General features: G+C 45.5%; 1 protein-coding gene across 7 annotated transcripts; it reads left to right on the top strand.

The window, feature by feature from the left end:
* The first annotated feature begins 5851 nt into the window (after positions 1-5851).
* On the top strand, positions 5852-13762 carry dlk2 (delta-like 2 homolog (Drosophila)). 7 transcript variants are annotated; one of them, XM_037782159.1, is made up of 6 exons: positions 5852-6067; positions 9512-9611; positions 10820-10877; positions 11960-12090; positions 12189-12333; positions 12451-13762. In XM_037782159.1, exons 1-6 carry the CDS (start codon positions 6062-6064, stop codon positions 13232-13234), a joined length of 1224 nt encoding a protein of 407 aa, XP_037638087.1. In that variant the 5' UTR covers positions 5852-6061; the 3' UTR covers positions 13235-13762. The 7 variants fall into 7 exon arrangements, with proteins under 7 accessions (XP_037638087.1, XP_037638086.1, XP_037638092.1 ...); XM_037782158.1 differs by lacking the exon at positions 5852-6067 and adding an exon at positions 8732-9256; XM_037782164.1 differs by lacking the exon at positions 5852-6067 and adding an exon at positions 8734-8928.
* Positions 13763-15036: the final 1274 nt, after the last annotated feature.

Here is a 15036-nt window from a genome sequence, read left to right as displayed (position 1 = left end):
TGAGCGAGGTGCTCAATTTTTCCAACTTTGTAGGGGGCGCTAGCGAGCCATTTGGACACACCCAAGCCCGAGACCCTTAAAATAATACATTTCACACCACATCCGATAAGTGTGCAAAAGTTTAACAACTTGAACGGGCCCCCGCACCTTCCCATACTGGCATCCTTAAGGTCTTAAGGTGGTCCTGACCAAATTTCAAGTCGATCTGATTAAATCTGTAGGAGGAGTTCGTTAAAGTGTAAAGTGCCTGTAAAATGCTAAAAATTCGCGAAAACGGCTTATTGAATTAAAAATGGCTGACTTCCTGTTGGGTTTTGGGAATACCTCCAAGAGGCTATCTTATGCATCTCCACATGTTACATCTGCCTACTAAATTTCATACATGTAGGTGAAACCATAGCGAGGGGCTCATTTTTCCAGCTTTGTAGGAGGTGCTAGCAAGGCATTTTGAAACACCCAAGCCCGAGACCCTTAAAATAATACATTTTAAAGTGTGCAAAGTTTAACAACTTTTTGAGCCCTCAAAAATGTGATTAATTTGAGAGAAAAATAAGAATTCCTATAGTTTCAATAGGACCTTCGCTGCCCGACGTTGTCGGTGCTCGGGTCCTAATAATTAATTATTAAAAGAATTTAAAAACCACGATGGAGACGGCCAAAAACCAAAGACCCAAGAGCACCTCTCTAGGGTTCGGGTTCAACCCCCCAGAACCCTAACGTTAAAATCTCTTCAGCTTGTGTTAACCACAGACCTTATTTCAGACATCTTACTAAAAACCCATTCACTTCCAGACAAGGGAACAGGAAGTGACATCATGCTGACTAGTTTCCTGGTTTTAGACAAGGCCTATGGAAAGGAGGCTGGGTCACGGGCGGACATGGGTCTTGGGGTACGGGTATAACGCATGCACAGAGTAACTGAAGCTGTGGTCGTGCGTTGCTCATTCCTGTAGCTCTCTATAGAGATATGCAGGCGGTTTTGTTGTGTCCACAGACTGTTTCATTCTGAACTTGTCTCTGTTTACACCAAAACACTGATGATACTCAGAGATACACTGAGGTTTTATGTGTCAACACAAAAGAAGTGACTGACTGAGGACACAGAAAGTAAAGGAAAAACATCAACATAGGATTTAAATAAAGAGCATATAAAATCCTCCCCTCATTTCCTGTCATCTCTCTACTGTATGAAAGTTGCATGATGGGAAACCTGAGAAATAATGACCTGTCTGTCCTCCCATGTCTTTATTCAACCAATCAGATTGTATTCACACTGAACACACACACACACACACACACAGCTGTTGAGCAGATTATCGTCTCCCTGCATAGCGGAAAGACAAAAACAATGTCCAGCTGCCCCACAACAATGCAGATCCCCCCTCTGTCCTCTGATATGAGAGCTATGGGAGTAATGGGAGTAATGGGAGTAATGGGAGGTATGGAGAACATGTCACTGGTTGGAGTCCCAGCAGCTGCCGTTGTCTCTCTGACGTGTTTCAAAACCAGAATCAAAAACTTGATAGAGAAAGTCAGAGAGAAGAAGCTGTAGTCAGACTCCTCAGAGCTGATCAATACTGATCAATAACTTCATCTGATCTGAATATGATCTATTGACGACCGACTGGTTCCTGTTGTTAAACAAAAACCAAGATGGAGACGGTCAAAAAACCAAGATTGTGATGGCCAAAAACCAAGATGGTGACGGCCAAAAACCAAGATGGAGACGGTCAAAAAACCAAGATGGAGACGGTCAAAGACCAAGATGGAGACGGTCAAAAAACCAAGATGGTGACGGCCAAAAACCAAGATGGAGACGGTCAAAGACCAAGATGGAGACGGCCAAAAACCAAGATGGAGACAGACAAAAACCAAGATGGAGACGGTCAAAAACCAAGAGGGTGATGGCCAAAAACCAAGATGGTGACGGCCAAAAACCAAGATGGAGATGGACAAAAACCAAGATGGTGACGGCCAAAAACCAAGATGGAGACGGACAAAAACCAAGATGGAGACGGTCAAAAACCAAGATGGAGACGGTCAAAAAAACAAGATGGAGACGGTCAAAAAACCAAGAGGGTGACGGCCAAAAACCAAGATGAGACGGTCAAAAACCAAGATGGTGACGGCCAAAAACCAAGATGGAGACGGCCAAAAACCAAGATGGAGACGGTCAAAAAACCAAGATGGAGACGGTCAAAAAACCAAGAGGGTGATGGCCAAAAACCAAGATGAGATGGTCAAAAACCAAGATGGAGACGGTCAAAAAACCAAGAGGGTGACGGCCAAAAACCAAGATGGAGACGGTCAAAAACCAAGATGGAGACGGTCAAAGACCAAGATGGAGACGGCCAAAAACCAAGATGGAGACAGACAAAAACCAAGATGGAGACGGTCAAAAACCAAGAGGGTGATGGCCAAAAACCAAGATGGTGACGGCCAAAAACCAAGATGGAGATGGACAAAAACCAAGATGGTGACGGCCAAAAACCAAGATGGAGACGGACAAAAACCAAGATGGAGACGGTCAAAAACCAAGATGGAGACGGTCAAAAAAACAAGATGGAGACGGTCAAAAAACCAAGAGGGTGACGGCCAAAAACCAAGATGAGACGGTCAAAAACCAAGATGGTGACGGCCAAAAACCAAGATGGTGACGGCCAAAAACCAAGATGGAGACGGTCAAAAAACCAAGATGGAGACGGTCAAAAAACCAAGATGGAGACGGTCAAAAAACCAAGAGGGTGACGGCCAAAAACCAAGATGAGACGGTCAAAAAAACCAAGATGGAGACCGTCAAAGACCAAGATGGAGACGGTCAAACACCAAGATGGAGACGGTCAAAAACCAAGATGGAGACGGTCAAAGACCAAGATGAAGACGGCCATAAACCAAAATGGCAACGACCAAAAACCAAGATGGTCCACACGCAGTAGGTGACGTCACGGTGTCTACGTACACTTCTGATATACAGGCTATGGTGTCAACCTGTCGAATGTCAAAGGTCAGACGGCACAGGCAGTAAAAAAGTCTTCATTTGTTCAAAATAAAATAATGTCTAATAAAGTTTGACATGATTGAGATGAGACAGTAAAATCCTTTTAATATGTTTGTCTTTAGACGTCTGTCGTCCTTTAAAACACTGAAACACTGACTAACACTGTGTGTTTGTCCCCGAGGTCAAAGGTCACATCCATCATCTATCACACTGCTGGCTCCTTGTTTGGTACTAAGAGACAGTATGTTGGTGAAGGAAGGAAGGAAGGAGGTAGGAAGGAAAGAAGGAGATGGTAAAGGACAAAAACAAAAAGGTATAACAGCAACAGTTATGTTGAGGAAAGCAGGGGAAGGAAATGTAAAAGAAAGGGAACAAGGAACTGTGGAAAGAAAGAAAGGAAAGAAGGAGCTAGGGAAGGAAACAATGGAGCAGTGAAGGAAACAAGGAGGTAGGGAAGGACATAAAAGAACAATGGAAGTAATAAAATGTGTGACTCCTGAATCATTCAAACTTCATCCGATATTAAATCAGGGATGAGGGGGGGGGGGTGGAGGTGTGAGGGACGGGGGGGGGGGGGGGGGGGCTCAGCTGCTGTGGTGAGGGAGGGGTCAAGGCTACCCCCCCGCCCCCGCCGCCCCCCCCTCCATTCTTGTCCCTGTATAAACAGAGAGGCATTGTGAGGCAGGTGGTTTGACACACAGTTTAGAGCGGAGAGGAATCCACCAGCTGCTCCTGCTACAGTTCATTCAGCAGGTTAGACCCTCATCAAGCCCTCAACACCCCCCCCCCCCACACACACACAACCACCACCAACCAACCACCACCCACCGTCTGAGCGCCGCTCCAACGACGGCCGGCCGTCACATTTAGCTTCCAAACGCCGTCACAGAAAGATCCAGTTACAGCTGAGGACCCACCAACCAGAACACTAAACCAGACTGATGGAGGTCCTGAAGTGGAGATGGTGGAGGTGGAGGTCGAGGTAGAGGCAGAGGTGGAGGTGGAGGTGGTGGAGGAGGTAGAGGTAGAGGTAGAGGTAGAGGTGGAGGTGGAGGTAGAGCTGGAGGTAGAGGTGGAGGTGGTGGAGGAGGTAGAGGTAGAGGTGGATTCGGAGGTGGTGGAGGTAGAGGTAGAGGTAGAGGTAGAGGTGGAGATAGCAGATGTAGAGGTGGAGGTGGAGGTGGGGGTGAAAATGGTGGTGGTGGAGGTAGTGGAGGTGGAGATGGTTGAGCTGGTGGTGGAGGTGGTGATGGAGGTGGAGGTAGAGTTGGAGGTGGAGGTGGTGGAGGTGGTGGTGGTGGTGGTGGAGGTGGAGGTGGAGGTGGTGGAGGTGGTGGTGGTGGTGGTATTCACATCAACATATGTATCAATGAGGCGCGCAGACAGAAAGAATATCAGGACATTTTCTCTGAAGTGTTTCCTGAGGAGTTCATCTCGTCTCCCAGCATGCCGCCTGTCAGTCTCTGAACTGTCTCTCCACTCTCACCTGAAGACATTAAAGGAGCTGCACCTCGTTCAGGTGAGGACGAGTCTCAGCCTGCCAGGCTCGAGAGGCGTCTGATGCCGGCACGCTCGGCCTGCTGGGAGCCGAGAGATACAGTTCAGACATAACAGATCTGTGTGGATTATTATCAGATAGAAGTGAGTCTCCTCGAGGACAGACACTTCCTGCAGGAATCAGACAGAAGTTTTCTATCCAGATCCTCAATAACGTGATAAAACAATGAGACGAAAGTGCTGCTACGCCCCCTACAGGCTGCAGTGTTCATCAAAGACTCTACACGAACAAACTATTCTTAGAGTCTTCTAGGTGTTCGGACTCGGACGACTCGATCTGGTGGATGTTTTTGACTCAGACTTGTTTCTGTCTCTTGGGGTCATTGATGCAGACTTGTTTTAGTTTCCTGGGACTCTGACTCGACTCAGTCTGATTGCTGTTTTGACTCGGACTCGTTTAAGTCTGATGGCTGTTTTGACTCTGACTTATCTCAGTCTGATGGCTGTTTTGACTCTGACTCGTCTCAGACTGATGGCTGTTTTGACTCTGACTCGTCTCAGACTGATGGCTGTTTTGACCCGGATTCGTCTAAGTCTGATGGCTGTTTTGACTCAGACTCATCTCAGACTGATTGCTGTTTTGACTCGGACTCGTCTCAGTCTGATGGCTGTTTTGACTCTGACTCGTCTCAGACTGATGGCTGTTTTGACCCGGATTCGTCTAAGTCTGATGGCTGTTCTGACTCTGAGTCGTCTCAGACTGATGATTGTTTTGACTCTGACTCGTCTTAGACCGATGGCTGTTTTGACTCGGACTCATCTCAGTCTGATGGCTGTTTTGAATCGGACTTGTTTCTGTATCGTGAATAATTTGACTCAAACTTGTCTGGTCTTGTCCCCTGATCTTGCCTGTTACAGTCTTTGTTCTAGTTGCCGTTTCAGCCTCAAGATAAAGACTTCCATAGTTAGACTGGCACAGTATTATATATTATATATTATATACAGTATATATATATATAGAGAGAGAGAGAGAGAGAGCTGCAGCTCTGTTCTCAACATCACACGTCTTCTACTTTAACTGTGAAAGTGTTAAAACTGGCGCTGACAGCGTTTATGAGTCCAATCAACACTTATTAACACCTGACTGTGTATCTGTACACAGAGTGTGTACTCAGTGTGTACTCAGTGTGTACTCAGTGTGTTAGTGTGCTGATTCTCCTATGGTTAGATTTAATTTAACACCACAGTTATCTGACAAACAGCACACACACACACACACACACATACTGAAGTGTGTGTGTGTGTGTGTGTCGAGGTCAGAGAGGGAGTGTGTTAAATGAGGAGGGAGGACGGGTGGAGGACGGGTCTCCTTGTCGTCCGTCTGCAGCTTCAAACAGTCTTTAAAATAACCTGCAGACCAACACAGAGTGTGTGGGTTAGTGTGTGTGTGTGTGTGTGTGTGTGTTAGCGTGTGTTGTTGTTGTGTGTTGAAGGGCGGTGGACAGCCAACACAATGAGCTGAATATTAAGGAGGTTTGTGACATTACAGCAGCAGGAAGCTGTCACATGAAGGTAAGAACTGCTGTTGTTTGTTTCTGTTAGTGTACTCCTCACAAGTAATGCTGTGTCATTCTAGCAGTACTTTTACTTTAGATACTTTAATCACTCTCATAGTTCCTGTGACTCTCTGATCAATACTTTGAATCTGTGGGAGTGTTGATGGTTCATGGTACTACCAGCAGCTTCATGGTGTGTTTGTTTGTTTTCAGTAGTACGTCTATGTCCCGTCCTCTGGAAGTTTTGTGTCACGATGATCTTTGTATGTTTTTAAATTCCTCATAAAAATGGAATCAAAAGTTTGATGTTAATAGTTTCAGTGCCGACGGCTTCAATAGAAAATACATCACATTGTTAAATGTATAATGTTTCAGAGAGGAAACATCAAACGTTATTTGTTCGTAATCGGAAAACTCATCTTTACGTCAGACCGGCATCGCCGAGGCCACGCCCCCTTTTGGGGGAAAGATGTCACATACGTCTAGAAACGGGAAAACGCTGTAGCAGGATAACAGAGGCTGAAACTATTCTGATGGTTTCATGTAAAAACATTTGATGGTTCCAGATATCATGTTAATAATGTTAATGTTTTATTAATAATGTAAATGTTTTATTAATAATGTTAATTAGTAATAATGTCAATAATGTTAATAGTAATAATGATAATCATGTTAATGTTAATAGTAATAATGTTAATGTTACTAATGTTAATTAATAATAATGTTAATAATGTTAATGTTTTATTAATAATGTTAATTCATAATAATTTTAATTTGTAATAATGTTAATGATAATAATGTTAATTTAATAGTAATGATGTTCATGTTAATAATGTTACTAATGTTAATTAGTAATAATGTTGATAATGTTAATGTATTAATAATGTTAATAATGTTAATTAGTGATAATGTTAATAATGTTAATAGTAATAATGATATTAATGTTAATGTATTAGTAATAATGTTAATAATATGAATTAGTGATGTTAATAATGTTAATTAGTAATAATTGTTGATATTGTTAATGTATTAATAATGTTAATAATGTATTATTAATAATGTTAATAATGTTAATAATGTTAATTAATAATAATGTTGATATTGTTAATGTATAAATAATGTTAATTAGTAATAATGTTAATGATGTAAATAATGTTAATTAGTGATAATGTTAGTAATATGGACTGTTGGTTGGACTAAACAAGTCCTGTGCAGGTGTCTCTTTGGTTTCTGGGTCATTGTGACATCACACTCACAGAGTACTGACTGTTAGGTGTTTGACCTTTGACCCCTGTTAAAGGCTGTGAGGAGCTCCATGATGAAAACACATGAAACACTGAAGGACGTTTCAGTTTCACTCTGATGAAACTCTCAGAAACATCACACATCCTGCACGTGTCCGCGGCGACCGGCCTCCTCCTCCTCCTGTTGCCATGGCAGCAGCTGCCCCACCCCCCACAGGGCCTCCTCCTAGGTGCTCCTGTAAATGGATTATTCTCCTCCTGGAGTTTTAAAGTCCAACCTGTCAGCCTGACAAACAACAAAGACACGTTAAAAGGTTTCCTTCGTCCTTCCACTCAAACAGTTTCAGTTTCACACAGTAAAACCTTCTTCTGACGGTTTGCATTTATTTCATATAACTTCAGGAACTTCACAAACACATTTCTGCTTGTTTGAGCTGCAGATCCTGTTTAACGTCCGTCATCCTCCATCAGTGGTCTGTTGGTTTACCTCATTCCTTTGAAAGAGACAAGATAGACATTGTGTGTCATCATAGCATAATAATGTCATTTTACTCTTGCTAAGTTAGAATCTATGGTCCCGACCATGGCTCTGAAATATCAGTAAGATAGAATCTATGGCCCCGACCATGGCTCTGAAATATCAGTAAGTTAGAATCTATGGCCCCGACCATGACTCTGAAATATCAGTAAGATAGAATCTATGGCCCCGACCACGGCTCTGAAATATCAGTAAGTTAGAATCTATGGCCCCGACCATGGCTCTGAGATATCAGTAAGTTAGAATCTATGGTCCTGACCATGGCTCTGAAATATCAGTAAGTTAGAATCTATGGCCCCGACCACGGCTCTGAAATATCAGTAAGATAGAATCTATGGTCCTGACCATGACTCTGAAATATCAGTAAGTTAGAATCTATGGCCCCGACCATGGCTCTGAAATATCAGTAAGTTAGAATCTATGGCCCCGACCATGACTCTGAAATATCAGTAAGTTAGAATCTATGGCCCCGACCATGGCTCTGAAATATCAGTAAGTTAGAATCTATGGCCCCGACCACAGCTCTGACATATCGCAATCAGTTACTTTACTTAGTTACTTTCTACCACTGGTTTCTACTCAGGTTTTACACTCTTTTATACGGCAGCTCTGTGTTTGTGTGTGTGTGTGTGTGTGTGTGTGTGTGTGTGTGTGTTCATTTCGAAGCATTAAATCGACCACCTGTTGCTCTCCGTTCTCAAACACACACTCCATTCTGTTCTTTCTCCAGCAAACACTGAAAGAGAAGATATGTGTGTGTGACTCACATACCACAGCACACACACACACACACACACACACGCACACACACACACACACACACACACACACACACACACACACACACACACACACATACATACAAACACACAGAAACACACACACACACACACACACTCAAACACACAGACATGTCAGTTCCTGTCTTCTCTGGAAAAATGATCCCGCTGGTTATATCCCGCCGCCTGCCAGTCGAGTGTGTGGGCAGAGCGCCCTGAAGGTCTGTCACTACAGCAACAGGCTGAACAGAGCAGGAAGAAGAAGAAGAAGAAGAGATGTGACAGGAGACACCAGCAGCAGATCTGAAGACATCAGGTCAGCGGAAGAAGAAGAAGAAACAGGAAGCTGAAAAGTCCTCCTCGCCACTGCAGGTCCAGGTGTTCTGGGACTGTTGTGGGTCCCATGGTTCTCCTGTGCAGACAAGTCCAGGATGTGGTTAGCTTAGCTTGGCTCAAAGACTGGAAGCAGGGGGAAACTGCTAGCCTAGCTTCATCCAAAGAAAGTTTGATGGACTCGTTGTGGTCAGCTGGTCTGATGTGGTACAAGTGCGTCAAACATGTTGGCTGATTTGGTTCGCCTGGAACACGCCAAGGAACACGCCAAGGAACACGCCAAGGAACACGCCAAGGAACAGACCCCGTCTGTATGGTTTTAATTTTTTCTTCTTCGTTTAACTTCTAGCAGACTAGACACAGGAAGTGCATCGCTGCCTCCCGCCACTTAAAAACAACAACGCATTTGGTCTTTGCAAACAGAAATGACGAATTTATTTGCATTCAGAGCGGGAAATGAGATCTGATCACACGTACTGAGACGCGTGTTAATACCACGTGTGAACTGACGAACTCAGAGCTGTCCACTTGTGATCGGATGTTAATGCCAGGTCTTCGTCCTCCAGGTCTCCAGCATGTCTTCAGTAAGAGCTGCAGCCGTCCAGCTGAGCTGCTGCGTCTTCATCGTCTTCATCGTCTTCATCGTCCCGCCCTGCAGAGGTCAAGGTAAGGTCAGCTGGTCACACGTTTACTGCTGTAACCAAACCTCATTCAAAAAACTGCTAATTTAAGGATTCAGGCAGAGCTGTAGTGGGACATTATTCACTGTGTTTGTCTGTCATCCTTGCTAGCTCCTGTGGGTCCCTGTATGTCCCTGTAGGCCCCTCTAGGTCCCAGATGGTCCCCGTAGGCCTCTGTAGGTCCATGTATGTCCCCGTAGGCCCCTTTAGGCCCCTCTAGGTCCCTGATGGTCCCCGTAGGCCCCTTTAGGTCCCTGTAGGTCACCGTAGGCCCCTCGTTGTACTTCAGACCAGCTGAGCCAAATATAAATCTCAGTATTGTTGTTTTAAAGAGTCGCTGAAGCCGGCAGTAAATCTTGGTTGTTGTGGATCCTCGCTGAGCGCGCTCAGAGGCGCTCGGTAGCTTATTGTTCTCCCAGCTGTCAGATTAACGCGGCTCTTCTCAGATAACACTTAGCCCCCCCCCCCCGAGGACGAGCCTGGTGTCTCTCCGTCAGGAATCCCCTTTGAAAACAATCCTCCCAAATTCCAGCAGACACTCAATCCACCGTCGGCATCACTTCACCTGCGTTCAGAGGTCAGAGGTCAGAGGTCACAGCTGCTGGTCTAAATATTCCTGCTGAGGGGAAATCAAAAACCTGGATCTAATAAACACCTGCGGACAAGAAGCCACATGTGATGTGTTCACTGTTTATTCCTAACCAAACATGTCGTGGGACAGACGAGGACGCTCACCAGAGACTGTAGGACTCCGGTCAGCTATCACAGTCAAGCTCGGGGTGACGGCGCCTTATTCTGACCGGCAGCAGGAACTCAGGTTTCTACTGTTTGTCCAGCTGTCTCTCTGACAGACACACAGACACGTGGCTCACCCAACGCCAGAGGTCAGAGGTCAAACCGTCTGCTGCTAATGTCTCACCAGAGACCTGAAGCACTGGGACACACACGCACACTGGGAACACTGGGGAGGGTTACTGGTTTAAATCCCATCTCAGACGATCATACAGACAGTCACTCACAGTTAACATGACAAACAGGCCACGCCCACAGAAATATGACGATGTCATTGGGCCCAAAAATACTTTTTCCTATAGACTTAAATCGGGAAAGAGACATCTGTAACTTAGCGGATATTTTTTTTACCAGTATGAACACTTGAATAGTAATAGTAGTTCTTCTTCTTCTTCTCTGCAGAAAGTAACTGCAGCTGTAACGTCACCAACAGCCGCTGTGATGAGTCCGGAGTCTGCAGGTGAGACGTCCATCATTCATCCACTAATCAATCATCCACTGATCAATCATCCTGTTCTACCAGGGCCAGGACTGGGACGGGACTGGGGTGGTTTTATAGATATGAATGGCGATGACACGAAAAAGCGCGGTGAACAAGACGTGTCGGGTGGGATGTCGACATCGCAGCAGACCCCTGACGCACTGAAGACAGTCCGCCCTGATTGACAATCATGCCGGGAGCACCGTTCCTCCCTGCGGGGAGAGAGGGCACAGCGAGCATTAAGTCCCACCCCCGTTTGTTTAATTCTGTGCTCCAGGTGTGAACACAGGCTGCTTTCACACCTGTTTAGTACTGTTCAGGTGTGAAAGCTGTCAATCAAACAGCGAGCTGCCTGTCCGTCTGTATGACGTCACGTTGATCCGATCAGAAACAGACCAGAACTGAAAAGGAGACGAAGGATCAGTTTTTACTTTAGTCCTACCCCGAATTAACCGAACCACAGGTGTGAAAGAGACATTAGTCACACCTGTCCACCGGGGTGAGAGTCAGCACCTCCGAGTTCTTGCTCCTCTGCCTTGAAGCGGTAGATTACTCCTCTGGTCGAGAGTGAGTTCTTCGTGAAGGAGTTCAAGTATCTTCGTGCGGCGTCAGCAGGCTGCCGCGTGTCTTGCTCTAGTCCAGGACAAGATGATCTCCAAAGCCCCCCCAGCAGGTTATTTAAAGGTTAGCAGGCCCGGGACCACTGACCCGGTGTTCGCGGCTCTGGGCATCAGCAATGATCCCTTTATTGTACCGGATTGTTGTGGTTCAGAGGTAGCTGAGCCTGAAGCTCTTGATTTCTAGTCTAACCCTCACCTGCGGTCCTGAACTTTGGCTAGAGACCGAAACAATGAGATCCTCTGCAGGGTGTCTGGGCTGATCCTCAGAGACCGGGCGGGTGAGGGAGCTCGGACTTTAGCCGCCGGTTCAACATCTGATGAGGATCGTCCTAGACGCCTCCCTTTGGAGGTTTTCTGGGCACGTCCAGCTGGCAGGAGACCCCGGGGTAGAGATTATACTGTATATCTCAGACTCTAACATCTGTCTCTGTGTGTCTCCAGATGTGACCCTGGTTGGGACGGTGAGCGGTGCGACCACTGCGTGCCGATGCCCGGCTGTCTTCATGGTTCCTGTCAGCAGCCGTGGCAGTGCAGCTGTGAGCCGGGCTGGGGGGGGCGCTTCTGTGACAAAGGTCTCAACTTTTATCCCTCATTTATTTTATGTTTTCCTCTCATCATTCTGCTGTCAGACCTCCGTACTGGATGTTTCAGGTCTTGTTTCCTGTTTCAGACCTCTTCGTGTGCTCGGAGCGGCCGCCGTGTCAGAACGGGGCGACCTGCGTGACCGAGGACAGCGGGGAATACGCCTGTCTGTGTCCGGAAGGCTTTCACGGCAGAGACTGTCAACTGAAGATGGGACCCTGTCACCAGAGGAGGTCTGTGCAGGTCTTCTTCTAGACTCAGGTCCAGTGTTCAGGTCTTTTTCTAGACTCAGGTCCAGCACATTATCAGTCTCACAATGTTCTCTTCTTCTTTTTGTGTTTTGTCTCTAGGTCTCCGTGTAAAAATGGCGGTCTGTGTGAGGACGCTGACGGCTTCGCGGCGGAGTTGACGTGCCGCTGCCTGGCTGGCTTCACAGGACCGCGCTGTGAGACCGACGTGGACGACTGCTTGATGAGGCCGTGTGCCAACGGCGCAACCTGCCTGGATGCCGTCAACCGCTTCTCGTGCCTCTGCCCTGCCGGCTTCACCGGGCGCTTCTGCACCGTCAACCTGGATGACTGCGCCAGCCAGCCCTGCCTTAACGCAGGCCGCTGCCTGGACCGCGCCGGAGACTTCCACTGCATCTGCCGGCCCGGCTACACCGGAGCCACCTGCGAGCTGAGTAGCCACGAACCCGGCTGGACGATGCTGGGGTGGGAGGGGGGAGGAGGCGGGGTCAGACCTCAGCTGACCACCGGGGGTAAGAATCAGCGGAGCAGCACCACCAGCAGCGGGAACAGCAGTCGTCATGGCGACAGGCTGTTTAAGGTGACGGTGAGCGAGCGCAGCGCCGCCGGCCTGTCGGAGGTCCAGCTCATCGTGCTGCTGGTGCTGGCAGGGGTGACGCTGGCCGTGGTCGTGCTGACCGCCGCCCTTGTGTTGCAGCGTCACTGCAGGAACTGTGGCCACGCCCCCTGCTGGCTGCTGACATCATCACCATCATCATCATCATCATTACAGCAGCGAGGACAGCAGAGCGGCTGGCGAGCAAGGCAGGATGAGCCAGAGTGTCAGATCAGCTTCCTGAACGTAGCAGAACCAGAGAAGAAGAAACTGAACACTGAGATCATATAGACTGAGAGAGAAAGAGAGAGAGAGAGGAGGACATCCTCTCTCATCCACCACCGCAGGGTCAGAGGTCAGAGGTCAGAACTGGGATCCAGTTCAACAGGATGTGGTCGGGTTCTCCCAGTGTTGAACCATGATGGTCAGTCTGAAACTAAAAGAACCAGAGTTTTATTCCACACATTCTTCTTCCTGGTCAAAGCCTGCTGCCTACATTACCCACAATGCCCCTCTCCCTCTGTCAGTGATGTGGTAGATTGTGGTTCGTTATGCTAGCAGCAGCTAATGTAGCCTGCAGCGGAGATGATTTAAAAACACCTGGAGACACCTGGAGACATCTACAGACATCTGGAGACAGCTGGAGACATCTGGAGACATCTGGAGACACTGAAGGCTTTATGAAACACCTGGGAACTACCAGCAGTATATAAAGTGATTAAAAGTAGCTCCACATTTACCAGCAGCAACATTAAAGTGATGAACACATTAATGCATCAATCATTAGAATACTATAATATAATATAGATTATTCTGCACAATGAGTACTTTTACTTCTGGTACTTTAAGTATATTTTGATGTTAATACTTTTGTACTTTTTACTTAATTTTGAATGCAGGACTTTTTATTTTTATTTCTACACTGTGGTATTAGTACTTTTACTGCAGTAACAGATAAGAGTACTTCTTCCACCGCTGCTGATTTCTGCCAGAAAACAACTCAAACTGGTAAAATCTTAAATCAGAATACTGGTGGTGAGGATATACTGGTAAAGCTATGATATACTATATCTCATAAGTCTGACTTACCGCATCATAATGGTGACTTAAAAATCATAACTGTGACTTTCTATCTTCTATATAACACTAGTGGTAAGTAAAAGGATGAGATATTGTGGCAAAAATGTGACTTGTTTTTCTCAATCCTAACACTATATATATATATATATATATATAAACTCATATATACTGTGTGTATATATATATATACACACAGTATATATATATATATACTGTATATATATATATCTATATATATGTATATATGTATATATACAGTATAGATTGTTATTCATTGTTGAGTATAGTAGAGAAGCTTGAGTTTTTGTGCAATAAAGTGACTGATGAGCTCTGAAAGCTGTCAGCTGGTGTTTTTATGTACCGACAGCAGATATGAAATATATAATATGAGAAAATTATTCAGGGCTGCAGACTTCATGTCCTTGTGTTTATATTTTACAAATACACATAAGTTACACATTTAAAGCTGTCATATTTAGACTAAATATCTTTACATTGTTGTTAGGTAAAAAAACAACAACATTTAATTAAATTACATTTTTAAAAAGTACAGATTTAAAGGTCCCATATTGTAAAAAGTGAGCTTTTCATGTCATATATTATAAAGCAGGTTTAAGTGCTTTCTAAATACTGTTAAACTATCAAAAAGCTCAATATACGGAGAAATACACACAGCGCGTATTCAGAAGTTGTGCATTTAAAATAAGCCGTTAGAATTTCTGTCCATTTGTGATGTCACAAATATGCGATATTTAGACCATTACTGGTTTTAAATGTAAACATTCTAAATGTGGCCCACGTTTATTTCCTGTTGCAGTGTATGTGAATAACCTCACCTGACAGGAAGTAAACATGGATCCAAACTGTTGCCTAGCAACGCAATTCCATTGCAATTCAGTTGAAATGCGCTAAAACAGAGCGTTTCAGACAGAGCATGAATACAGGTATATTCAGGCAGCCAGTACGAGGAAAATAAAGTTTTTTTTAACACTACAGCATGTAAACATGTTCAA

The sequence above is a fragment of the Sebastes umbrosus genome, chromosome 10 (assembly GCF_015220745.1).
Source record: "Sebastes umbrosus isolate fSebUmb1 chromosome 10, fSebUmb1.pri, whole genome shotgun sequence".
NCBI classification, from domain to species: Eukaryota; Metazoa; Chordata; class Actinopteri; order Perciformes; family Sebastidae; genus Sebastes; species Sebastes umbrosus.
Note: the sequence above shows the minus strand (reverse complement) of the source record. Positions and strands in the feature narration are given on the sequence as shown.

Excerpts from the sequence above, each read along its gene's own strand:
- dlk2 (XM_037782158.1), top strand. The coding sequence starts at position 9,170 with ATGTTGGCTGATTTGGTTCGCCTGGAACACGCCAAGGAACACGCCAAG. Across the intron at positions 9,257-9,511 it reads CCAAGGAACAGACCCCGTCT|GTCTCCAGCATGTCTTCAGT; the intron begins GTATGGTTTTAA and ends TTCGTCCTCCAG. Across the intron at positions 10,878-11,959 it reads GATGAGTCCGGAGTCTGCAG|ATGTGACCCTGGTTGGGACG; the intron begins GTGAGACGTCCA and ends GTGTGTCTCCAG.